Source organism: Limtongia smithiae (genome assembly GCF_038497785.1).
Source record: "Limtongia smithiae strain NRRL Y-17922 unplaced genomic scaffold V1518scaffold_5, whole genome shotgun sequence".
Taxonomy (NCBI): domain Eukaryota; kingdom Fungi; phylum Ascomycota; class Lipomycetes; order Lipomycetales; family Lipomycetaceae; genus Limtongia; species Limtongia smithiae.
Genome location: NW_027117626.1, coordinates 65991 through 90495, shown reverse-complemented (window position 1 = coordinate 90495; position 24505 = coordinate 65991). Strand labels below are relative to the sequence as shown.

The 24505-nt window shown below is 55.3% G+C and overlaps 14 protein-coding genes across 14 annotated transcripts; 10 read left to right on the top strand and 4 right to left on the bottom strand.

The window, feature by feature from the left end:
• The first annotated feature begins 3 nt into the window (after positions 1 to 3).
• V1518DRAFT_432881 (uncharacterized protein) lies at positions 4 to 2510 on the top strand. Its single transcript, XM_066906215.1, has 3 exons — positions 4 to 796; positions 851 to 1188; positions 1245 to 2510. The coding sequence occupies exons 1-3, from the start codon at positions 125 to 127 to the stop codon at positions 2323 to 2325; spliced, it is 2091 nt and encodes a 696-aa protein (XP_066759686.1). The 5' UTR covers positions 4 to 124; the 3' UTR covers positions 2326 to 2510.
• A 2475-nt stretch (positions 2511 to 4985) lies between these two features.
• V1518DRAFT_415593 (uncharacterized protein) lies at positions 4986 to 7584 on the top strand. The gene is made up of 3 exons (XM_066903851.1): positions 4986 to 5786; positions 5840 to 6177; positions 6238 to 7584. The coding sequence occupies exons 1-3, from the start codon at positions 5115 to 5117 to the stop codon at positions 7280 to 7282; spliced, it is 2055 nt and encodes a 684-aa protein (XP_066759685.1). The 5' UTR covers positions 4986 to 5114; the 3' UTR covers positions 7283 to 7584.
• V1518DRAFT_415590 (uncharacterized protein) lies at positions 7585 to 10063 on the top strand. The gene is made up of 3 exons (XM_066903850.1): positions 7585 to 8339; positions 8393 to 8730; positions 8786 to 10063. The coding sequence occupies exons 1-3, from the start codon at positions 7713 to 7715 to the stop codon at positions 9843 to 9845; spliced, it is 2025 nt and encodes a 674-aa protein (XP_066759684.1). The 5' UTR covers positions 7585 to 7712; the 3' UTR covers positions 9846 to 10063.
• A 361-nt stretch (positions 10064 to 10424) lies between these two features.
• Positions 10425 to 11540, top strand: V1518DRAFT_415587 (immunoglobulin E-set). Its single transcript, XM_066903849.1, has 7 exons — positions 10425 to 10508; positions 10611 to 10657; positions 10717 to 10814; positions 10874 to 10943; positions 11000 to 11157; positions 11207 to 11261; positions 11310 to 11540. The coding sequence occupies exons 1-7, from the start codon at positions 10450 to 10452 to the stop codon at positions 11444 to 11446; spliced, it is 624 nt and encodes a 207-aa protein (XP_066759683.1). The 5' UTR covers positions 10425 to 10449; the 3' UTR covers positions 11447 to 11540.
• A 61-nt stretch (positions 11541 to 11601) lies between these two features.
• On the top strand, positions 11602 to 13560 carry V1518DRAFT_247882 (nucleoside phosphatase family-domain-containing protein). The gene has a single exon (XM_066900991.1). It carries the CDS (start codon positions 11643 to 11645, stop codon positions 13428 to 13430), a length of 1788 nt encoding a protein of 595 aa, XP_066759682.1. The 5' UTR covers positions 11602 to 11642; the 3' UTR covers positions 13431 to 13560.
• Positions 13439 to 14538, top strand: V1518DRAFT_415583 (uncharacterized protein). Its single transcript, XM_066903848.1, has one exon. The coding sequence runs from the start codon at positions 13690 to 13692 to the stop codon at positions 14368 to 14370; it is 681 nt and encodes a 226-aa protein (XP_066759681.1). The 5' UTR covers positions 13439 to 13689; the 3' UTR covers positions 14371 to 14538.
• V1518DRAFT_415580 (TFIIH subunit Tfb4/p34) lies at positions 14479 to 16046 on the top strand. Its single transcript, XM_066903847.1, has 4 exons — positions 14479 to 14627; positions 14685 to 15433; positions 15494 to 15755; positions 15814 to 16046. The coding sequence occupies exons 1-4, from the start codon at positions 14570 to 14572 to the stop codon at positions 15981 to 15983; spliced, it is 1239 nt and encodes a 412-aa protein (XP_066759680.1). The 5' UTR covers positions 14479 to 14569; the 3' UTR covers positions 15984 to 16046.
• V1518DRAFT_432874 (Cullin repeat-like-containing domain protein) lies at positions 16041 to 18371 on the top strand. The gene is made up of 2 exons (XM_066906214.1): positions 16041 to 16341; positions 16396 to 18371. Exons 1-2 carry the CDS (start codon positions 16060 to 16062, stop codon positions 18247 to 18249), a joined length of 2136 nt encoding a protein of 711 aa, XP_066759679.1. The 5' UTR covers positions 16041 to 16059; the 3' UTR covers positions 18250 to 18371.
• Positions 18372 to 18376: 5 nt separating this feature from the next.
• Positions 18377 to 19266, bottom strand: V1518DRAFT_247857 (uncharacterized protein). The gene has a single exon (XM_066900990.1). The coding sequence runs from the start codon at positions 19018 to 19020 to the stop codon at positions 18505 to 18507; it is 516 nt and encodes a 171-aa protein (XP_066759678.1). The 5' UTR covers positions 19021 to 19266; the 3' UTR covers positions 18377 to 18504.
• V1518DRAFT_248317 (nucleophile aminohydrolase) lies at positions 19105 to 20378 on the bottom strand. The gene is made up of 3 exons (XM_066900993.1): positions 20286 to 20378; positions 19948 to 20235; positions 19105 to 19894 (listed from the first exon to the last, which is right to left on the bottom strand). The coding sequence occupies exons 1-3, from the start codon at positions 20363 to 20365 to the stop codon at positions 19189 to 19191; spliced, it is 1074 nt and encodes a 357-aa protein (XP_066759677.1). The 5' UTR covers positions 20366 to 20378; the 3' UTR covers positions 19105 to 19188.
• A 28-nt stretch (positions 20379 to 20406) lies between these two features.
• V1518DRAFT_393129 (uncharacterized protein) lies at positions 20407 to 21159 on the top strand. The gene is made up of 2 exons (XM_066901783.1): positions 20407 to 20902; positions 20952 to 21159. Exons 1-2 carry the CDS (start codon positions 20497 to 20499, stop codon positions 21107 to 21109), a joined length of 564 nt encoding a protein of 187 aa, XP_066759676.1. The 5' UTR covers positions 20407 to 20496; the 3' UTR covers positions 21110 to 21159.
• Positions 21084 to 22385, bottom strand: V1518DRAFT_415570 (uncharacterized protein). The gene is made up of 3 exons (XM_066903846.1): positions 22245 to 22385; positions 22149 to 22197; positions 21084 to 22100 (listed from the first exon to the last, which is right to left on the bottom strand). Exons 1-3 carry the CDS (start codon positions 22257 to 22259, stop codon positions 21133 to 21135), a joined length of 1032 nt encoding a protein of 343 aa, XP_066759675.1. The 5' UTR covers positions 22260 to 22385; the 3' UTR covers positions 21084 to 21132.
• A 78-nt stretch (positions 22386 to 22463) lies between these two features.
• On the top strand, positions 22464 to 23275 carry V1518DRAFT_415569 (uncharacterized protein). The gene is made up of 3 exons (XM_066903845.1): positions 22464 to 22524; positions 22577 to 22831; positions 22885 to 23275. Exons 1-3 carry the CDS (start codon positions 22479 to 22481, stop codon positions 23112 to 23114), a joined length of 531 nt encoding a protein of 176 aa, XP_066759674.1. The 5' UTR covers positions 22464 to 22478; the 3' UTR covers positions 23115 to 23275.
• Positions 23138 to 24220, bottom strand: V1518DRAFT_415567 (Snf7-domain-containing protein). The gene is made up of 2 exons (XM_066903844.1): positions 23880 to 24220; positions 23138 to 23829 (listed from the first exon to the last, which is right to left on the bottom strand). Exons 1-2 carry the CDS (start codon positions 24058 to 24060, stop codon positions 23360 to 23362), a joined length of 651 nt encoding a protein of 216 aa, XP_066759673.1. The 5' UTR covers positions 24061 to 24220; the 3' UTR covers positions 23138 to 23359.
• Positions 24221 to 24505: the final 285 nt, after the last annotated feature.

Below are 24505 nucleotides of genomic sequence, written 5' to 3'. Positions count from 1 at the left end.
AGTGTGCATTCGTCTTGGCAGCTCAGCCGCACTATCTTATCGTAGATCGCTCTCATGCACCTACTATATACGCAGAACCAGCAGTAACTGAGGGCACAGCTCTCGTATCTTACATAGAAACATTATGACAGAAGCAACCTTGTTCGTTAACACCGTGATGACGAGCGCACTGCTCATGATGGCGAGCACGTCAATGTCGACGGACCGCGACATGGTTATTGCGTTCATCAAGAAGCAACTCGCAGCCATCCAGACACCGGACATGCCACTGCCGTATGCATGCCGCAACTTCCCCGACAAGGTGTTCAGCCAGATCCCGGAAGGTATATTCCCTGAGGAGTTTGAGTACACAACTCATCTCGCGCTACTGCGCATATTTGGCGATGTCCGCGACAGCATTGAGTGCACCGATGGGTTGTTTGGGATCTGGGACAAGGATATGCCCTCAGACGACCAATCAAGCAGCAAGTTCTCGACATCCGCAGTGCTAGAAATGCCGTGGAGCAAGAAATCTGCGGCTCTGACGGCTCCGGAGTTGCGATGGAAGGTGTACGTTGCGCGCGCGGTTGAGCGGTACAGGAGGTGGTTTGATGCCTTGCCGAAGAGTCAATTCTCGGTACGCTTGCGGTTCGTGGGTGGCTCCAAGTTCCCGATGGACTACGGTACACTGCTGCCAATTGACGTACTCATGGTCTGGCATGCGCATATGCTGCATCCGCAAGAGTACTGGGAGGACTGTATCCGCACTTGCAGAAACGGTATATTTGCGTCCATGCCATTTCCTTGGCTTGCAATCGTATGGTGCATACTTTTCGATATGAGGGCGCGGTTACTGACGAAATATTTCTAGTCCCATGCAATAGGATACATGAATGATCATGGTGAAAACAGTGACGATCCGCGATTGCAGTATGTGCCACCTGCAGAGGCACGCAGCAACTTTCTGCGTATGACAGAGTGCGACTTTGAGAACGAAACCGATCCTGTAAGTATGACCGTGACATGCAGTACTTGCCGAAAGAATGATATTCCGGTTGACTGGTGGAATGAGTCGCACACGGGGTGGGTTGAAGACGGGTTCACCACCAAGTGCACTGATTGCGGGTCGCCTATCACCAAGGACCGGCTGGCGGCACTGCAGTTCCTGGAAGACTTTGGGGCACTGTCTTGTAAGGGTATATTCATGAAGTATGCTGCTGTGGTAATTGAGCCAAGCAGGGACACTACGCTAATACTAAGTGCAGGGGAACTATTCTGGACTATTTCGGCGCGGCCAATAGGGAAATCAGCTTTCCCGGATTTCCCAATTTCATGTTAGGCCGCAGCTTCGTGACAACGCGGCTAACACTGGACAGCAGCCAGGGCACGCAATTCTTGCGACGGAAACTTGCCGAGATCATTATGAACCCAGCCCGAATTTCAACAACTATGGGGCTGCGGACCCCACTCGCCAAAGATTACGAGTACGCGGTGCGGGAAATGTTCGCAAAGTATGACGACAACCCGGGCAGGTTTGGGCTCGACCTCGAGGCCGGCGTGCACGAAGTCGCAACGTTTACGGACACTATGAACGCATTGGCATACTATAGTTCGCCGTTTCGATCCCGCATAATAAACCGTACGTCAGATAGGTTTTTGCAGTTCTTATTCCTTGTATGCGCCAAGCCCGAAAGGGATCTTTCGCCTCCTTGCGACATTGATTTCGCATGGCACACAATGCTCCTCAATCCGGCTGCATATATGGCTACAGGTTTATTGCTCACCGGCATGCCGATCAACCATGTAGACACAAACAAGAGTTCCGAAGTTTCTGATGCCGCGAGATTTGCAGCGCGCGCGTGGAAGAAGACATTCACATTGGACAGCCGTGGCATTGAATTTTGCACATGCGTTTGTTGTGAGGCGGAACGAGAGTTTGCAGGCGATCTCAGCAACAGCAGCAGCAGCAGCAGCAGCAGCAGCAGCAGCAGCAAGAGAGGTGATCCGCAGCTGGAGGCTCGATATATACAAGCATGTGCGGAGGCACGCAAGAGCGGAAGCCAGCCAAATGCGCGACGGGTGCGTGTGGACGGCGTCGAACCGTTTGCGCATCCGTATACCGCTCCGCGACGGAAGTATGACATCGCAAGTGGCAAGCAAATTTCTTCACCAAAACACGCGACAGTGGTGGATGTGAAGAATCTGAAATATGTCGTCGGTCCTGGAACGGGCGCCGGGAACCAAACCGCGTTCGGAATGTCAAGCACTGAACAGGGGATGATGTTTGGGACTATTGGCGGGATGGGCGGGATGGGCGGGATGGGCGGAATCAGCGGCGGCTTTTGAAGACAAGTGGATAATACTGTACACAACTTCAGACGAACTTGTCAGATATGTAGCTGAGCTGGAACACTTTGCCCTACAGTTGAAGAAGCGTCGTTTGCCAGATCATGAGAAGCTCGGAAATCGACAGCGAATGAGCCTTTGCATTCCCGTTTGTTGTTCCAGTTTGAATTTTTTGATTAATATAATTCTCGCTGATAGTGGGTGTCGTGACCGCCCGGTCTGATTTGAATTTTCCTGCGGATAAGGAAGCTGCGACGGACGTGCGAGTGCTGATCAGTACTGGTGCAGTTTATCTCATCGCAGATCATCTTCGGGCTAGGGTAGTGTACTTGTAATATGGTACGAGCGCGCTACTGATCAATTGCTTAACTTCACACCTAGTCATTTCAGCTCTTAACTAATTGCTCTCGTAATGAAACTGACCAGCCTATCTAGTTAGTAACTATAGAGTGTCTAGAATCGAGTTATCGTGCGACAATCCAGCTTAGGCTACCATGAAATCCTAAACTAGTTGTTAAACTGAGCTTAGGCGGCGGTCGTGCGGCAATTCAACTTCATGTTCACGACGAACACAGTTGCCTATCTCGCATCGTAGTTGCTTAATATTTGCGGACAGAGTGGCCGGTTCGTTCAGTCTCTTTATTTGTGCGAAATTTCTTTCCGCTCTTGAACTATTTACGGAGGTCGATGATCGGTCTAGCATGGCAAGTACGCACTGCAGTGGAGCCCGCTGCATAGCTACGTCGCGACCAGTCGTCTTGTGTTGCAGATGGGGTTCGCACATCGACCAAGATCACGGTAAAGCAAGCCAATTTGTATTCATGAAATCAAAAAATTACGCCGGATTTCTACTCAAATTCTTAGCGAACCCGTTCCGACTTATAACCAACCTTGCGACAACAACCACACACCAGAAGTGAGCGACCAACGACCGTGCATAGTGCAGACACAGCCTAGTTCTGAATCCTCGCTGGAAACTCTTCGTCTTTATAAAAAGGAGATTTCTGGTCCTTATAAACAGGACCCGATCCCTCTTCGGCGAAAGTAACTCTGGCAACCGGCCTGCAAACGCTGGATCCCGTCTAGCCGTCGTCTCCAAACACATATTTGGAAACTGTGCACATTGTCGGCCATCGGGACGATGAGCAGAGCCGCGAAGTATGCAAGGAACAGAAGACGCGGAAAGATATCCACAGACATTTTAGGTATACCAACAACGACATCATAGCTTGATGTCTCGCTAAAATAGCGCGCGAGAGTTATGGCGATGCTCCTGGTTACGAGATCTCTGAAGCCGTAAATGCCAGCAAAAAACATCGACATTGGAGTAGCCTACCGCGTTAAGTACGAGCATTCTGGCACCGATGAAAACCTAGAAGTACGGCAAGATATTGGCACCGAGCTCGCGTAAGCCCAGGAGGCCGCAGAAGACGCCGGCCTCGAGGAAGGAAGCCGGCGAGGTGGCAGGAGCTAGCCATGGCTAACAAAGCACTGACAGTGTTGTAGTCAGACAGAGGAGCTTAGATGGCACCAAATGAGGCCAATATAAGTAAGCTCAGATTCAACAGGCCGACGCCGATACGAGTGCGACGGAAATACGCTTTCGCGGCGTCGAGCTGCATGGTAAGTCCTTTCTCTAACCCCTCCGGACTGACTACGGAGGCTACAGAAGCAAAGATGGAGAACATCGCGTGTCTCTCTTGGCTGGAGTTGAGGACGACGCCGGCGGAGGGGGCGAAGAAGTGTGCGCTGATATCGTTGCCCAAAGAGGCGGAGGATAAGCTGTGGCAGCCGCGCTGCGTGCGGCGTTCTCAGCCGTGATCGTCGAAATTGCTGCCTTGGCTCTGCAGCACGACCACCATATTCCATTAAGGCGTATGCCGGCTGCGTACGGCAAAAATACATGTAAGTTCTCGGTCGATCTGGAGGCAGCTCTAGTGCGGCAGTTCAATCTTGCACGCCGTAAGCACGTTTGTATCTCGTGTCGCCGTTTAGATCCGCAAACATCAATCCCTCTGGACTGGGACACCCAAGCTTGTGCATCTGGTGCAATTAACAATTACGCCATCTGGGACCGCCAGTTGTCGTCGATCTCGCCTGGCACACATTCGACCTGAATTCGGCTACCTATCTGGGGACCTGTCTTGTGCTAACAGGCTCGTACATTGACCATGAGGACGGCACCGTAGCCCCGCGCGAGCTGCGCGACGGCAATGGCAGCCGCGTCTCGGCAGGGGACAAGATTGATCAGTTCTACGGCATGGCGTGCGAGAACGCGCGGCGCAAGGGGATGCGAGGGATTGTCCGCCTTGGGCCGCAGAAGCCGGGCGTGTACAAGCATCCATACTATGCCGTTGCAGTAGCTGGTGCCGTCCGCGCCACGGCGGCGCGGCATACGACGGTGCTGAACAAGGCACGCGTGCGGTGCGTTACGCTGACCTCGAGCGCGAGCGTGTCGAAATACGTAGACCTGAACCAGCGCACTGTAGCGACGGCGTCTGGCAGACGAGAAGTTAAAACACAAAGGACACGAGCCAATGCTCAGACTGTGACGTGGACGATGCGTGATGGGATGGCTATACTCGACAGGGGTATCGAGGCACGCGATTGTAATTTAAACGAACGGACTTGGCGCTGATAGTTAAGGTGCACAGAATTGGCGCCAATCGAACTTGGACCCAGGACAGCACAGCCACTGCGCCGCACGCGCCGTCTCTCCCTTGAAGATCACGCAGCGTCGCTAGTAACTACGATATCCATTTTGCTCTCTTTAGTGCCCGCCCTCTACGATGGCGCAAGCTGCTTTATTCACCAACACCGTGATGACGAGCGCACTGCTCATGATGGCGAGCACGTCAATGTCGACGGACCGCGACATGGTTATTGCGTTCATCAAGAAGCAACTCGCAGCCATCCAGACACCGGACATGCCACTGCCGTATGCATGCCGCAACTTCCCCGACAAGGTGTTCAGCCAGATCCCGGAAGGTATATTCCCTGAGGAGTTTGAGTACACAACTCATCTCGCGCTACTGCGCATATTTGGCGATGTCCGCGACAGCATTGAGTGCACCGATGGGTTGTTTGGGATCTGGGACAAGGATATGCCCTCAGACGACCAATCAAGCAGCAAGTTCTCGACATCCGCAGTGCTAGAAATGCCGTGGAGCAAGAAATCTGCGGCTCTGACGGCTCCGGAGTTGCGATGGAAGGTGTACGTTGCGCGCGCGGTTGAGCGGTACAGGAGGTGGTTTGATGCCTTGCCGAAGAGTCAATTCTCGGTACGCTTGCGGTTCGTGGGTGGCTCCAAGTTCCCGATGGACTACGGTACACTGCTGCCAATTGACGTACTCATGGTCTGGCATGCGCATATGCTGCATCCGCAAGAGTACTGGGAGGACTGCATCCGCACTTGCAGAAGTGGCATATTTTCGTCCATGCCGTTTCCATGGCTTGCAATTGTATGATATGTGCTATTCGTCGTGAGGATACGGTTCCTGACAGACATATGCAGTCCCATGCGATAGGATACGCAGACAACCGCGACGAGAACAGCGAAGATCCGAAATTCCAGTACGTGCCGCCGGCAGTGGCACACAGCAACTTCTTGCGTATGACACAATGCGATTTTGAGAACGAAACTGATGCTATAACAATGACCGTGACATGTGCTAGCTGTCGAAGGAATAATATTCCGGTTGATTGGTGGAACAAGTCGCACACGGGATGGGCTGAGGAAGGATTTACTATCAACTGTGTGGATTGTGGCTCCCCGATCACGAAAGACCGGCTTTCTGTGTTGCAGTTTTTCGATGACTTTGCGGCACTGTCTTGTAAGGGTATATTCATGAAGTAAGCTGGTGCGATTGTTTGTGAGCGACATGAAGGCATACGTGCTAACGTTAGGTGAAGGGGAACTATACTGGATTACTTCGGCATGGCCGACAGCAGAGAAATTCCTGTGCCCGGGTTCCCTAACTTGATTTTAGGCCGTAACTTCAGGATATCACGGCTTACATTCGATGACATCGACGGTACATCTTACTTGCGACGTAGACTTGCAGCATTAGTCAACAACCCCTCATTCTGTGGAGAGCTAGGGCTGCGAACCCCACTTGGAAAAGATTACGACTATTCGCTGCGAGAAATGTTCATGAAGTATGACGGCAATCCGGGGCCATTCGGGCTGGATCTTGAGGCCGGCGTCCATGAAATCGCGACTTTTACAGATACCATGAACGCGTTGGCGTACTATAGATCGCCGTTCCGTTCCCGCATAATCAATCGTACCTCAGACAGGTTTTTGCAGTTTTTATTTATTCTATGCGCCAACCCCGGCAAGGATCTTGCACCTTCCTGCGACATAGACTTTGCATGGCACACAATGCTTCTCAATCCGGCTGCATACATGGCTACAGGCTTGCTCCTTACCGGCGCGCCGATCAACCACGTAGACACAAACAAACCATCTACGGTTTCTGATGCCGCGAGATTTGCAGCGCGCGCGTGGAAGAAGACATTCACATTGGATAGCCAGGGTATCGAGTTCTGCACATGCGTGTATTGCGAGGCGGAACGGGAGTTTGCAGGCGAGCGCGGTAGCAGCAGCAGCAGCAACAACAAGAGAGGTAACCCGCAGATGGAAGCTCGGTATATACAGGCATGTGCGGAGGCGCGCAAGAGCGGAAGCCAGCCAATTGCACGGCGAGTGCGCATGGGCGACGCTGAACCTTTTGCGCATCCATACACCGCTCCATCACGGAAATATGACAACGCAAGTGGCAACCGTAGCGCCACCACAAAGCACACGACAGTGGTGGACGTGAAAAATCTGAAGTGCATCATGGACCCAAGAGCGGGCGCTGTGGCTGGGGAGACACTCGCATGGCAGTTTACTGCAGCAGCGAATGCGCAGGGAATGTCAGGAATTGGTCAAGGGGGTATGCCAGGCTTTTAAGAACAGGTGGATGCTCCACATATATCTACCTATAGTACAGTAGAAGCACTGCTGGCTAAATTCATGAGAATCTCGGCACTCGACAGAGAGTGGTCTCTTGAGCCCTTCCTTCCTCCTCCCGTGTGTCGCTTCAACTTGGGATTCTGAGTAATATTTAGTGTGGGCTGATGACTAGAGACGAGATAGCCGATCATCTTTAGGTTCAACTAGTGAACTAAAGGAGCGCAAATCGAACGACAATACTGAACTGAGAAGTATGCAGACGGGTATCCTCTGTGAGTGGGTATGTAGATCCGGTACGACTACATTCAGCGATGGTTGAGGCGCACGACAAATTCGCGATGAGCCGCTCCATCTTATCGCGTTCTACGAACCTCGAGCATGCCATTATCAGAAGCAGCGCTAAGAGCTACCGACGACGAATCAAACAATGGCTGATGCAGCGCAGTTTATATCCACCGTGCTGTCCAACGCGATTCTTGCTATGGTGAGCACGCCGATGACGGTGAAGCGCGGTGCAATTGTTGCGTTCGTCCAGAAGGAGCTGCGTGCCATCCAGCCGCCGGACATGCCGCTGCCCTACGCATGCCGCAACTTCCCGAACCAGGCATTCAGTCAGATGCCGGAGGGTATATTCCCGGAGGAGTTCGATCTTACGACACATTTGTCAATATTGTGGCTGTTTGGCAGCCTGCGGAATAGGATAGAATGTACAGACGGTCTATTTGGCATCTACGATAAAGACACGAGGGACGATAATAGCAGCAGCAAGTCCTCAGCGTCTGCTGGTCCAAGTTTGCGGTGGAAAGTTTACGTTGCTCGAGCGGTCGAGCGGTACCGGAGGTGGTTCACTGCGTTGCCTGCGAGCGAGTTTTCGGTACGCCTACGATTCGTGGGTGGCCTGATATGTCCCATGGACTACGGTACGCTGATTCCGCTTGACGTGCTCATGGTATGGCATGCACACATGTTACATCCGCAAGACTACTGGGAGGACTGCATTCGGACGTCCAGACATGGCATATTTGGGTCCATGCCCTTTCCCTGGCTCGCAATTGTATGTTGTATGATGAGATATGAGACAGTGCAGCTTCTGACAGGAATATATAGTCCCATGCGATAGGATACGCGGCAGGCCACGGTGCAGATAGCGATGATCCACAATTACAATACGTGCCGCCGGCTGAGGCGCACAGCAACTTTCTACGAATGACACAGAGCGACTTTGAAAACGAGACCGACCCCATCACGATGAGAGTGACATGCCTGGGATGCCGAAAAACCGATATTGCGGTCGAGTGGTGGAACGCGACGCGCACGGGGTGGGTCCACGACGGATTCGTTACACAGTGCCCAGAGTGTGGCCTGAATATCACGAAAGATCGACTAGCTGCACTGCAGTTTCTCGACGACTTCTCGCTGCTTTCTTCCAAAGGAATATTCATGAAGTAGGTGATTATATTCGTCTTTAGCTGGTAACATCTGTGCTGACGGTAGTTGCAGGGGTACGATATTGGATTATCTCGGTAGGGGAGACCGAATCACGACTCTACCTGGGTTTCCAAACCTCGTGTTGGGCCGCGCCCTCAACCTTCCGCGGCTCACACTTGATGGAAACCAAGCCATGTACCATTTGAAGCGACACATTGGTGATATGCTTGATATTCCTTCACGTGTGGCATCCTTTGGATTGCCATTCCCGCTGGGAAAGGACTACGATTATGCCTTTAGAGAGATGTTCATGCGTTACGACGCCAATCCCAGCCGGTTTGGGCTGGACCTCGAGGCCGCCGTGCATGAGACTGCTACATTTACTGATTCCATGAATGCGTTGGCATACTTTGTCTCGCCGTTCCGCACTCGCATCTTGAACCGCACGTCGGATAGATTCCTGCAGTTTCTCGTCCTCATCCGCAACAAGCCAGGCGCAGACTTTGCGCCTCCATGCGATATAGATTTTGCGTGGCACACGATGCTTCTCAATCCCGCCGCGTATATGGCCACATGTTTGTTGCTCACTGGAGGGCCGGTCGATCATGTAGACACAAGCAGACCATCTACCGTCGCAGACGCAGCGAAAATTACAGAGCGCACGTGGAAGAAAACTTTCACTTCGGATGCTGTGGGCTTTGAGATCTGCACGTGCGTGTACTGTGAGGCGGAGAGAGAGTTTGGCGGACGCACTCACGGCAGTGTGGTGGAGGCAAGTAATGGGAAAAAGCAAGATCCTCTCTTGGAAGAACAGTATGCGCAAGCGTGCACAGAGGCGCGAGAGCGCGGGAGCCAACCGAATGTACAGCGGATACGCATGGACCGCAACGAATCGTTTGCACATCCGTATACTGCACCGCGACGACGTTACGACTGTGCAAGCAGTACGCAGAACGTGCCCACAAAGCATACGACGGTTATCGACGTTAAGGGCCTGCAGAATGTCTTGGGACCGGGATTGAACGGACCACGGGGCTCATTATTGTCGACAGCTACATTTTCAAGCATGCCCGGTGGACAAAGTCAGACGATGGGGATGCTGGGTGGAGGAGTGGCCGGGATGGGATATTAGGATATTGTAGATACAGGCGTTGCCGTGGCGCAGCACGGTATGTTCTTTGGTTGGGCAGTCCTATATGACGACCTTGCAGAATGTAACTATAACCTAATAATGGTATATATTCTTGATCAGAAGAGCTCTAGGCAAGTCTTGTTAACTGCCCGCCAAGCGGCCGAAGAGACCGCGTAATTTAATTGGCAAGGCGAACAGGAAGTCCACTTAGGATAGAGTATGAATGGGAGCAAGATGGCACCAAATGAAGCCAATATACGCAAAACGGAGTTCAAAACGGACGATGCCGATGTGAGTGCGACGGATATAGACGTTGGCGGCGAGCTGCGCGGTGAGACGAGCTGCTGTTTCCTCCAGATTTGCCACTGCGGGAGGAAGGGGAAGCGACAACCAGACAGGAGAACATGGCTCAGTTCTCCAAAGGGAACTGAGAGCGACGATGGTGGAAGCGGCGTAGAAGGGTGCGCTGATATTTTAGCCTAAAGAGCCAGATGATAAGTCGGGGCAGCCGCATCTTGTGTGGCGCGCTCTGGCCAGAAACGATCGTCCACATAGTAGCTTTGTCTCTCCACCACACACCCTCGTGCGCGCCGCCCTCTCCACCATGGACACACACGACAAGGCCCTCGATGCCCAAGAACTTGTACCAGACGTCGTCGAGGGGTACGCACCTCCCAGGTGGTGCTGTTTGCACGTGCACGCCACAGCGCGGCTCCGCCTTCCTTAGACTTCCCCTGTCCTCGCGCTAACAAATGCTCCCATCAGATACGTTGTCGGCCAAAAGAAGACCGTGGAGGAGTACGTTCAGCTTGGTGAGTATGGGAGGCTGCAATGCGCATGTTGTCGATAACGAATTGACTTGTGTGATAAGATGACAACGACGAATCTCTTCGCAAGTGGAAGGAGTCGCTAGGGCTTGGCGCTGGTGCAACGGGATCGTCGATTGGAGCGCCGGGCGACAACCGAAGAGTGAGATTGTTTCGTTTCGAGTGCTTGAGATCAGACTCGGCTGACGCTGTCGCGTGCAGGTGGTTATTTTGCGACTCGAACTGGAAATACAGGGTCATGACCCGATCGTGATTGATTTAGAGCAGCCAGGTGAGCATCGAGTGATATTAAATCTGCAAACTGATGATATTAACATTGTGTCACAGGCGCCCTTGAGAAGCTAGAGGCGACGCCGATCAACATGAAGGAAGGATCAAAATACAAGGTCAAGGTACGCCTGCGGGTTCAGCATGAGATCGTGACTGGGTTACGGTATCTGCAACTCGTGAAACGCAAGGGCCTGCGTGTGGATAAGAGCGATGAAGTACGTGGTTTATGTTCTCGTGCGACAATGACGACTGACGGTGACATAGGTATGCGGCAGCTACTCGCCTAGTACTCTAGACAAGCCATACTACGAAAAGACATGTAAGTGTCCAATTGCATTTGATGCCCTGGATCTAACACTCTCGCCAGTTATCGAGGAAGAGGCGCCGACCGGGATGCTTGCGCGAGGCACGTACCAGGTGACGTCGAAGTTCGTGGACGACGACGGCACAACGCACTTGCTATTCTACTGGACGCTGGCGATCCGCAAGTCTTGGGACAACTAGATTTAAGGGAGGCGAGACGAGTGAGAGAACATTTGTATTGTATTGTAGTTGCCTGATGTGTAGGTTAAGTTGCGTATTCACACGAGCCCCTCTGTAACGAGCCCCGTGTCAGCAATGTCAGCGCAGCGCGAAACCGCCGCCGACTTCACAATGGCGACCCAGAAACGCCTGCCCAACAACCGGAGACCAAAACGCTATGCCGGCGCTGCCGTCTCAGACGAGTTATGGCATCGTCATCGATGCCGGCTCTAGCGGCTCTCGCGTCCAGATTTACGCTTGGCGCGCCGCGTTTGACGCTGCTGCCGCGACACTACCCGCCGTCGGCAAGGGCGGCAACGACTGGTACAAGAAGATCGCGCCCGGCATCTCCTCCTACGCCTCGCATTCCAACGACCTCGAGCATGACCACCTCGAGAAGCTGCTCAAGCACGCAAAGTCTATTGTTCCCCGCGAGCAGCACGCGACAACCCCGATCTTTCTCTTTGCGACCGCGGGCATGCGATTACTTCCGGAGCCGGTCCAGAAGCAGCTGCTCGACAAGACGTGTTTCTATATCAAGAAAACTACAGATTTTCTTGTCAGCGACTGCACGGAGTCAATTCGTGTTATCGATGGTGAAACAGAGGGCCTCTACGGCTGGCTCGCTCTGAATTACATGCTCGGCGCCTTCGACAATCCCGAGAAGCATGCACACGGTAAAGGCCACCACACTTACGGCTTCCTCGATATGGGTGGCGCATCGGCGCAGGTTGCGTTTGCACCGAATGCAACGGAGGCGAGTAAGCACTTGGATGATCTCTACGGCGTGCGTCTGCGCACGCAGGCTGGCGTGCCTCTCGAGTACAATGTCTTTGTGTCCACGTGGCTCGGTTACGGTGCGAACGAAGCGCGACGGCGCTACATTGAAATGCTGGTGGACGAACAAACTTTGTCCGAGGTGGTTCTGGACCCATGCCTGCCCAATGGTCTGGAAGACACTTCGGTATTCGAGGCGAACGATAGGAAGTTGGTTGGCGCTGGCAATCTCACACAGTGTCTTGCGAAGACGTATCCGCTGCTGTCTAAGGACATACCGTGCGATGACGACCCATGTCTTTTCGGTGGAGTGCACGCGCCAGCTATCGACTTTGACGTAAATCATTTCATTGGCGTGAGCGAGTACTGGCATACGACGCGGTCTGGCTTATTTGCGGACCTGCTGCCGGCTGCTGCTGTATCGCAAGATAAAGCTGTCCCTGGAGCGTACGACTATGCCACGTTTTCAAAAAACATAGGATACGTATGCAGTCAGGACTGGGACAAGCTCAAGAAGACCGCAGAGGAGCTGGATCTGAAGTCGAAGAATCTTAAAGAACTGTGTTTCAAAGGGGCGTGGGTCATGAACATGCTGCATTCGGGATTTGGTGTGCCACGTGTGGACGATAGCATGTCGTCTGCGTCGTCCTCAAATGACCATTTTCAGAGCATGGACACTATTAACGGTGTCGAGCTCAGTTGGACTCTTGGAAAGATGATTCTCTACGCGTCCAGCCAGATTCCCCTCGCGACTGAGTACGCTCTGCGGGTCGCACAAAATCCTGCGAATATGACGACTGCGTATGCTGTGGGCTTTGGACCTAACGACGGCGCGTTCATCTCAGAGAACGCGGAAGTTGGCGAGGCTGTCGCTGACCCGGTGATTGTCAACGACGTTGATCCTTCTCATGGGTGGTGGAGTGGATACACAGGTTTCAACGTGTCATCTTTTTCTACGCAAGGCACGCTGTCACAACGGCGGCTACCAGGTCTGGTGCTGTTCGCATCCATCTTCGCCATGATGGCGTACGTGCTCGTGGGCAAAGTCCGCCGACGCAAGTTCACATTCTCGCTCAGCCCGAAACGGTACCGTCGCCGAGTACTGGAAATGGGTGTCGGTGCGAGCTCAGCCTCGGGTATGGAGAGTGTACTGCACTTGGTTCCGCATACACCGTCAACGACAGTCTAAGGCCCGGGCGTGGTAGAAGGAGCATGTGGTATATTTTCGTTTTGGTTCTGTTATTTTGTGTAGCTACCTGGCGCTGAGTATTTCTTTTTGTGTGCAGTATATTGTTTCGGTTGGAATTATTGTTTTTCGAGATGCATATTTTGTTAATAGACGTGAGCAGCGGTGATTTGCAATCAGACTGGCCTGTTGATATCTGCGGCCGTGCATAATATGAAATTGTTGTCACACGAAGCCACTTATTGACACAGAACTGAGCTACATGGACCACGCAATGACGTCGCAAAGCGAAACAACACCTATTCAGTGCGACTCTATGCCGTCGGTCGCGTCCAGCATGCGCGTCCTTCGCCACCAAGCAGCACTGATCGTGGCACTGCGGGTAGTGCAATTCTCGTTAGCGCTTACCACGCTCGGTTTATCCGCATCAGCGACAACGACCGCGGTAAATACACCAACCTTGCAGCACTCGGATGTGTATATTGTCGTGATATCAGTTGCAGCTATGATCGTCTCTCTAGGCGGACTACTTTATAAGCTCTGCGTATCTGCGGAAAAGATGGCTGTAAAGACAGCCGCAGATTCAACGAGGTTCATTCTGTACAGTATGCTTACGCAGAGCGCTTTTGCAGTGCTCTGGCTCGCCGCGTTCGGTGCAAGCGCGAATAGAGTAGTGATGCCAGTTCCGTGTGTCGGACGGCAACATACGCCATCCAGCACCGAAGACGGCGCTGATGACGACACGAATGACGTAATCGCACTGGTGGAATGGTTCAATGACAACCCGTGCGCGCGCGAGGTCGCACTTATGGGGTGTTGTGTTGCGGCCACTATAGTGTGGAGTGGGTGTGCTCTTGTGTTGGCCACGCTGATTCGCATCCGCGGAGGGATGGAAGCGAAGGAGGGGGGTATTAAGGAAGAGAAGGAGGAACGTGCCGTTTGAGCGTGAGGTATAGCAATGGTATAGTTATGCGCATAGTATTATTGCATGGTATGAAGCGAGTATAGACATAGTAGTGAAATGGTGATGAACTTGACGTTGAACTTCTCAACTTGTCCCTGAACACGCACTAAGCACGCACAGTGTGCTAACAAGAGCCAGCACCCGCAAAGCACCGTCCAATGCATTTCTACACGCAGCAATGAACGATGTTGACGGGTCGTCCCACGTACCCCAGGAGAAGTACCAAAGCGAGCTCGGTAGGTGTGCTTCTGTGATCTCCGCTGCCGTCTACACCTTGAACTAACAGGCACCAGAGGACGAGCTTCCGTCGCTGCTCACTCTTATCATCGACACAAGCCCGGTGGGATGGCATAATGCGTGTGTGAGCGCCGGCGCAGCTCATAGTGGCACGTCATTGCAGGACGTGGTGGCCGCGTTGATGGTGTTTGCCAACTGCCATCTCGCGTTGAACCACTCGAACGAGGTCGCCGTGATTGCGTCGCATTCATCCGGCGTGCGCTTTCTGTATCCACCCGCACCGGAGCGAACCTCTATGACTACGAATATCTCTAGCTCTCGGGGATCATCGTCAAATGGTAATGGCCACGCGAAAAACATCGAGGACGAGGACTCGCCCGCCGCGATGCCGTCGCCAGCCGCCGCGAACGGTGGCTCGTCAATGTACCGACAATTTCGCCGAGTCAACGAGAGTGTGCTCACACATATCGAAGCACTACTACTTGGCACCCGCGCGGAAGACATCGAGGACGCGGACGGACATCTGCGCGACACGTCACACGTGTCGGGCGCGCTCAGCGTCGCGCTTGCGTATATCAACCGGTTAGCAGGGAGCTCTGAAGATGACGATGACGCGATAATAATTAGTGGAAATGAGAACACAAAGAGTGCTAGTGGTGGCGGCAGAGGAGGAGGTGCGATAGATGGCGATGGCGAGCGAAGAGGTGCGAAGATGAAGGCGCGGATCGTGGTGCTCAGCGTGTGTGCAGACCTCGCGGCGCAATACGTGCCGATGATGAACTGCATATTTGCTGCACAAAAGATGGTATGTGTTTGTTTGTTTGTTGGAAGAATCGGTTTGTGTAGATGCTAACTAGTACTACAGAAAGTGCCTATCGACGTGTGCAAAATCGGTACTGACGCGACGGTGTTCCTACAACAGGCCGCAGACACAACAGGGGGGGTGTACATGCACCTCACGCATGCGCGGGGACTGATACAGTATCTCATGACAGCTTTCATGGCGGACAGTGTGCTGCGACGGCACCTTGTCTTGCCGACCCAGTCCGGCGTCAACTTCCGCGCCGCGTGTTTTTGCCATAAACGCATCGTCGATGTTGGCTATGTCTGCAACGTGTGCTTCTCGAGTGAGTTATGTCTATTGAGCTGGTTTGTGGGAGGTAGAGCAAAAAGCTGACGACCTAGTATTCTGCGAACCACCGGCAGACGGAAGCTGTGCAATCTGCGACACAATTTTTGATGCGCGCGAGCTAAAGGAGCTCATGCGGCCACCGGTCGTAGCCATCGCCGGCGCGGCGGCGGGCCCGGCGCGGAAGAAGGTGAAGAAGAAGAAGCGGAAGGAGGGCGAGAGTTAGATGTAGATAGTAAACAGTTGGCGCGCCGCGCACGCCGTCTCCAACTTCAACACTTCACCACCCTCACAGCTTACCAATGAGCGCGACATATCTCGCCGTGCCGGCAAGCGAAGCGGTTACGACGCGCAGCAAGCGCCGGCCAAGCGCGAGTCCGTCCGCGAGCGCGGTATCGATGCACCTGATGCCAGGAGGCCCCGGCGAACCTGGCTCTGGCGGCGCCGGGGGAAATCGGCAGTCCGTGATCCCTTCGATGTCCACGAGCAAGGCACCGCACGCGTTCTCGGGCGGCTATGCAGCCGGATCTACAGCGGCGTCGGCAGCGCAGCAGTCGAGCAGCAGCGATGTGCCAGGGGACAAGGTACGTTGATGGGTTGTACAAAGGTTGGATGGTGCTGACGATGTATCAACGCAGGTCGGAAAGCTTTTGAAGCGCTACTCCACGCGGCCGACCGTGTCGCCATGGCACAAAAAGAGCAAAGACAAGGACAAGAAGGGGAAGTCCTCGGCAGCGGCGGCGGCGATGCAGGTGCCGCCGGATTCGCTGGCGTCCATCTCGGAGACAACGTATCCGCCACTACCCCAGGCGCGTTCGATGCCAGAAGTGCAGGCCCTGACACAAGGACAGAGGCCGCAGCAACAGCAGCAACAACAGCAGCGGCAGCTGGCACTGCCGATGCGGACGCCATCGACTCGCTCAGCACCGTCGCCACAAGCGATGAAGCAGCCCCCAACACCCATGCTCAGCCTCGAGCTGCCCCTCCTCCCTGGTCTCGACGAGAAGAAATACCCCGTCCCAGTTCGCGACTTCGAAGCTGCGAACTTTGACCCCTCGCAGCACATACAGCGCAACCTGGGGGATTACGCGGACTACCAGCTGCGCGACTACCTCGAGCAGCTGCGCGTAACACGGGATATGATCGGCACGGACATGCAGCGGAACTTGTTCAACAACTACAGCCAGTTTGTGCGCATCTCGTCCGAGATCGCTACTCTGGAGCAGGAGATCAGGAGCACCCGCAATATGATGAATGAGCTTTCTACTCTCGTGAGCGGCATGCGGCCGGGTGCTGCCGGGGACAAGGACGGTGCGCACGGGGATGGCGTTACTGGTGCTGGCGGCACTGCGACGGCAGGAGCGGCGGCTGAAGGCAGGGATAGCGTTGAGACTGCGCCGATGCCGATTCTGGCGCGGCAGGCGACGCGGCGAGATCTCGGCGCGCCGGAGAAGACTGTGGTCGCGGACGACACTAGCGTCGTGAACATCGCGAGCAATGATAGTGATGACGATGTAGACGCGCGGGAGTGCAAGTCTACGGACGAGAAACTGCAGGAGCAGTTGTTGGAACTTGACGTGCTGATCGCGCACAGACAAACTGATGCGGCTATTAACTTGATTCTCGCGTTGCAGGCGTCATCATTGGCATCCAAGACTTCGTCTTCAAGCTACGATGCCATTACGGAACCCGAGGCCGATCCTTCCCTGCAAGCCCGCGCGGACGAGGTCTACGATATCCTCGCGTACCCGTTGAGCTCCGAGACTACACCTCGCGGAGTCATAATCAAGACCTTGCGTGCGCTCTCAAGTCTGGGCTACGCGTCCGCAGTGCGCGAGGCGTACCTATCGGCTCGCACAACGACAATCGATAGGCGCGTGCGCGCCGTGCGGCAACACGATCCCTTGACAGGCGTAAACGGCCTACCGGTGGTGACCATTGGTACCGATGAAGAAGACGACGACGAGATCGTAGCATACGTGTCCGAGGTCGCGACGATCACGTTCACGCTCGTGCGTGCGACGGTAGACGTGTACCGTGCAGTCTTCCCCGGTGCGAGTGACGCGTCGATGATTGTGGACTGGACGCGCTCGAGAGTAGACGGGTACGTCAGCGTGTTTGAGCAGGCGATGCGACGGTTCCGGCAACCCGACGGCTCAGACAACGGCAACGGCAACGGCTACGCGAACGGTGCTAAAAGAGATGAGGGCGGCTTTCTTCGCGCAGTGACGGTGTCACGCAAACAGGCGGACCAGTTACGGGAGATTGGTCTTGCCATGGACTTCATCCTGCAAGGGGTGTACGACGATGAGAAGGCGCTACTATCGCGGCCGCGCAGTAGCAACGGCGAGAATGGATCTGTAGCATTGGCGAACGGTGGGCCGCCGTCGCCGTCCTCGTCGGGCACGCCGCCACCGCCGCTGCCGGAGCGCCGACGCAACAGGTCGCCGCTGAAGCTGCCGCGGGTGACACGCCGTAACCGCGACGCGTGATGAATCGGGACAACTGGACGGGCGTTTTGTGTTTTGCATGTAAATAATAGTGCGTAGAAAAGGTATTATTGGGTGAAAGTGTATAATAGCATAAAGATAAAAAAACTGACAACTAGAAGGTACAAGATTATTCCATGAAACTCCAGAAGCGCGCGTAGTAAACAAGAGATCGACCAGCGGTCTAAGCAAAAAAAACAAAACGAGAGAGCTTTCTAGATGAGGAGACGTATAGGAGAGACATGATGAATCCGTGGACTAGTTGGATGGAGGTGCGGCCTTGACATCTTTCGCAGGGGCAGGTGCCGGGGAACTGGAGGAGGAGCCCTGGCCTTCGATCTCCTCGTATGGTGGCGGAATGATCTCGGCAGTGGCAGCGGCGGGCACTAAAGGTGTGGCCGCAGCAACGGCGGGAGCGGGGGAAGGAGAAGCGGAGGCTGGCGCGGCAGGAGTGTCGGAGTAAGGCGTGTAGACGAACTCCTGGCGGGTGTAGTACGCGGTCTGCTGGGGACCCGCACCGGGCGCTCCGCCGGCTCTACGGCGACGAGCGAAGTCCTGGGCTTCGATGTCCGAGGGATCGATGAAAGGCTCCTCAGGGAAGCGCGCGATAATGTACCATGAGTGCAACAGGCCGGGGATAAAACCAAGCGTGCAAAGCGCGATGTTGATGAGAGAGTCGGCGGAGCAGATGCCGCGCTTAATCCAGACCGGGAGCGGCGGAAAGACGATGGCGATGAGGACGAGGATGACGTCGGCGGGGAAGCAGAAGCCCATTATGGATGCTGTTGGGAGAGTGTGTGGTGCGGATGGTGAAACTGGCGGTGGAGTGGAGAATATATAATGGCGCACGTGGCGCAGCTGCGGCGCAGCCGTGGCACAGCAGCACTCGGCTTTGGCCGCGCCGCTCGGCAACAGGCGAGGGTTGGGGTTTCCCCTGTGACGTCACGTTCTCGGCCGCACGCGCTGCGGCCCGCTCCCACCTTCTGCCAGGCCGCAGGCCGCCGACATCACCACCGTCGCGGAGTTCGGCGCCGCCGACGACTGCCATCCCACGCACATCGTCGCCGACGTGTGCGCATACATCACGCGCGCGGTCGTACCATCTACGCGGACCGCGAGCACGCCGGCGCACGAGGTCGCGGTGCCACTGTGGGACTGCAGGCCTGGCGAAGTCGCAAACTGCGTGCTCAGCACCGTGCCTAAGGAGGGTTCATCGTCGTCTCGCAGCAGCGCTGAAACGCAAGACGTAGCCAGATTGGTCGTGATAATGTCTTCACCCGTGCCGGTGGTGCACACCGCGACCCGCGCGGCGGTAGTAGTAGACGCTGCCCAAATGCCGCTGCCGAGCATGGCGGCCGGTCCTATTCGTCCCGGGAGTTTCAATGCAACGCCGCCAGAACTTGCAGCAACCACAACATCCCCTTGTGCGCTGACGCAGATGACTCCAATGGTGTCTGTCACTATGTCGTCGTCATCGTCATCGTCATTTAGTGAAGTGTTGTTATCAGGAGCGGATGACTGCTCAGAGAGTAACCTACTCCACCGCTCGTACCGCGCCAGTGCAGCAGGCGTTGTAAGTTCCGTATCAGTGGCGAGCTGCATCCCCCGCTCCATCGCGAACGCGGTCGCGCCGTCGCCGACCAAGACACTACACATCACTTAGTTTGGAGCAGGCACATCTGCTACCCAGGCGGAACATACAGCGGCGCAACTCGTCCAAACCGCGTCGGCTCATACGACGCACTCAGCACCTCACATGCTAGTGCGACGGGATTCTTGACGCCAGCAACAGCGCCGACCGCCGCGCCGCGCGCGTGCCCAGTGCTCATGACGCTTGCGTCGCATTCGACGGTACCACGGACAGTGAGATTAGAGCCGGTACCAGCGTTAATAAGCGGTGCGTCTTCAAGGAACATGCACACGGCACGGGTAGCGGATAAGGCGTCATGGGGGGAAGAAGTGAAGTGGGCCATACCGAGGGTACAGGCGCTGTGGGTTGGTGAGTGGGCATATACAGAGCGGTGGGGAAGAGGACTTACGCGCGACACAGCGACTCGTATAGCGCATGCGAGCGTTGCGGATGCACACCCGCGCCGAGATGCACCGCGACGAGGGGCATTGAGGAGTATGACTGTACCGAAGAAGGGAAACGGTGATTATTGGGGAGAAAAGGTCACGTGGAACCCCTGGATCGCGTCGACCCCTCGAGGAGATCCTCCTCGACGTTCCCACTATCTACACGCCCTCAATATGCTGCTCCCCCGGTCTCTGCTTGCAATTACAAGCCTCGCAGTACTTGTCGCCGCCGAGTCGTGGGCGGACCTGCACATGCGCGAGGAGCACAACATCAACTCCTACGACCCATCCTCCTTCTTTGTGCTCCACGACGCCGACAATTCGCACTTCTGGACGCGCCAAGACATCCTCTCCATGTACGGCGTACTCAACACCGTCGACCCCACTGGCCACCGCAGCGAGCCGATTACTGCAGCGGAGCAGGACAAAGTGTACACGACTATCACGGGGCTTATGGATACGGACCAGGACGGCATGGTGTCGCAGCAGGAATGGGAGGCGTTCATCAAAGCCGGCGGACAACTCCCTGATTTCGGTCTTGGACCTGGCCATCATGGCGACGTCGAGTACGAGTATGAATGTGAGTTGCGACGATGTGCGCGATGTGTGGACGAGTACTGACACTACAGTGCACCACTGGCTCAAGTACCACTCGGAAGACGATAGCGAGGAGTCCCTGAACCACCTCGAGGACATCGAACATGAGCGCCTCTTCCACCACACCGAGGAAAAGGCCGAGCACGATACGCACAACAACATTCCCGCCAAGTTCCGCGTGCAGGATTAGATGCATTGCCTAGTAATACAGGATCAACCCGCCGCCTTGCGGTCCGCCTCCCACCGGCGTACTTCTTCTTCCCACTCCTCCTGCGGCGTGAGCTTGCGCTGCTTCTCGCGCTCAAACTCGCGAGCGCGCTTCCGCCTCTCGCGGTCCTCGGCCTCGTCGTACTCAGCGCGGTGGTCGATCCAGCGCTCCTGGATGTCTTGGATCGACTCGAGATACCCGCCCTGCCGCGTCGCCTCTTGCCAGACTGTGTCGCCACCGATCTCCGTCGCGCCAAACACGTAGCCAGTAGCTTTGTCGATCACGGACAACAGGGATATCATGCTGCGCTTGTCCTCGACCGCGAGGACCTCGAACTCAACAAGGCCGTAGTCTGAGATCATGTCCGCAATGGCCTCGTTCAGGCGGGCGAAACGTGCGCCAAGGAATGTGGGAGACTCGCGTTGCAGAAGTGGAAGCAAATAGTCGAGGTCCTGCACCTCTGTATAAAAGTCAAGATTGAAGTCTAGCTTACCATAGTTGCCGAGCAGATCGATCTTGCTGAGAACGTTGATATGCGGCAGATCCAGCTGCAGCATACTCCGAAGTGCAAGCAGCAACACAGAGATGTACTGCGACGCGCTCGTGATGTAGAACGAGTCGATGAGGTTGACCACGACAAGTCTGTAGGCTTCCTTTTGCATCCGCAGGAAGAGTCGCCGCATGGAGTCATGGTGTGTGAATAACTCGACCTGGCCGGGACAGTCCACTATGAGGTACGTATCCTCACCGCCGAGCGCTCGTAGCTCAGCGAGGAACTCGTCGACGTGCCGCTCGAGCTCCTCGACGGAGTACATGACACCGCCGTTGGGACCCAGGCCGGCCTCGGTCATGACGTCCTCGATGCGCACAAAGTTGCGGATGTCAAGTGCAGGGGTGTAGTTTGTACGGTCATTGGCTGGGTCGAGGTTGACGACGGCCACGTGGCGACCGATGGCGGAAAGGAACTGCTGCACTGGATGGTGTTAGTGGTATTGAAGATAGAAGCAGCCGGCGGACTTACTGCCATGACAGTATGTGGATTTGCCAGAGCCGGGTGGGCCAATGACAAGCTGTGGCGTTAGCGGTGAATGACACATGAGAGCGAGAGAATGCGCACCTGGCCGAACGGCATACCGAGTGGATGAGCAAGCTGGTCAGAGGTGATGAGAACCACGAAGGTGTGGATGGGTCACAGTGCCCCTGTGAGCGACTCTCAGCTGTGACTGCGCAGGCGTGTCAGCGCTGTTGCGGCACAAACGTCGCGCGGATCGACATTAGATCACGTGCTATGCAATTTTTATCGTGATGGCGGAAGCATCAACAACGCACACGACCTCCGCAGAAATCCACAATGAAGCCGACTTCGATCCTGCTCGGTTCCGTCGCCGTTGGCGCGTGTATGTTGTGGCGGGTGACCAGTCTGCATGGTTGTCATGCTAATCCCCGCAGTGTCGTATGTCCTCATCTTTGACTACCGCCGTCGCAACTCGCCTGCATTCCGGAAGCAGCTGCGCAAGACCGAGCGCAAGCACCGCAAGGCGAAGGAAGTCGGCGAGCAGAAGCAAGCTGAGGAGGAGCGCGGCGAGATCAAGCTGTCGATCGTGCGCAGCATGACGACGGACCCTATGTCGGTGTCGACGCCGCAAGAGTTTGAGGCAGTGTTCATGAAGGAGCTCAGCCAGGTCGAGGCGTACATCCAGCAGGGTGAGCAGCTGAGCGAGGGAGAGAGATGGGGCTAATCGCGCTAATGAGTATAGGCGACAAGGCGATCAAGGACCTCGTTGTGAGCATGTACCGTGTGCTGGCGATGCATCCCATGCCGGACCAGATTATAGCGGTGCTGGCGGACTCGGTGCCCAAGCGCGCGATGGCTTTGCTCAACGCGGCCATCGAGGAGATGCCGTTCGCGGCGTTCAAGGGAGCGGGCCCTGCCGCGCCGGCCGCGCCGGCCGCGGCGGCGTCGCCGGAGGCGCCGACGGTGGAGTAAGGCAGAACACGAACGTACGGACACACCACACGGGCACTCGACTGGAGAGCGCGTTTTTTGTAATATATCAAACTTCTCGAATGCATCGTATTATAATGCAGACAATCTCTCTTTACAAATATAGAGAAGTAGTATTAATGTCATTGGACAACATATTCAACTTCCAATGATATGTCTTAGAGTGCAGAGGAAACTAAAAACAGCAGAGAACGCAACCAGAAAAGAAACCAACCGGGCAAAAAATACTAAATAGCCATCTCGCGCTGGAGTTTGCGAAGCTCCTCCTCCTCGTCGTCCTCGGACTCTGCGTCGACGTGGACAGGGGCGGGAGCAGCCGGGAGCTTTGAACTTGGGACGCTCCCGGCATTGAGCATCTTCGCGTCGAGTTCCTCCTGCTGCATGGCCTCGAGCTCGTCCTCAAGCTCGTCGTCGTCAACCGCCTCGCCGAGAGGCCGGGAGATGGCGTCGCCGATCTCGTCAGCGACGGCAACCTGGTCGCGGATCTCGTCCATAGTGGCGTCGACCTTGTCAATGTTGAGGTTGCCGTGGATCTGCTTCATAGCCTTTGCGCCAGACTGCATGGCCTTCATGGTTTCCAAGTTGAGGTTTGCGGACTCGATCGCGTTGGTCTGAATCTCTAGGCTTGCAATTTGGCCTTGGAGGCGGTCGAGATCCTGCTCAAACATGCGCTTGCGCCGGAGTGCCTGCTTTGCAACTGTGCAGATTAGCATCTACCGGGGTGAGAAGGCGCATGCGCACACATACTGGCTTTGTTATTGACAGCGTTTTTCCGCGCGATGGCGGCCTGCTCCGCAATCTTCTGCTCCGTGTACTTTTCCCGCTTGATCAGCAGCTCGAGCTGACTGCGCAACTCCACGATGGTCTTCTTAGGGGCATCCTTCTGGCCGGAGGAGCGGCCGAAGATGGATGACAGCATGTTGTACATGTGAGGGACGTGTACTGGAGGAGAGCTGTGTCGCAAGGCCGCTGGATGCCGGACAGATGCGAAACGAGGCGGGAGGATGGGGGGCGCAGGCAGAGGCGCAGTGGAGTCGTCTGTGCGCGGGGAGCAGCAGCCAGAGGGCGATGTGGTTGCGCGGACGATGGTGAAGTTGGCGATGGCGACGGCGGTGACGATGATAATCTTGGCCCCAGCCCTAGCCCTGCACTGACTGCCTTAGCCACGTCTTCCGCCACACGGCTTTGTCCGCGCATATGCGATGATAGTACTCTTTCAGACAAGGAGCACTAGCAGGCGGCATGTATGGGATGCAGCAGCACTGGAGGTGGCAAGGACAAAGTTGTACACAGCACCATCGCTCGTGTGGCATCGCCTCAGCACCATCATCGCTATCGCAGCAATCTGCCGGTACGCAAATCTGCGCCTACGT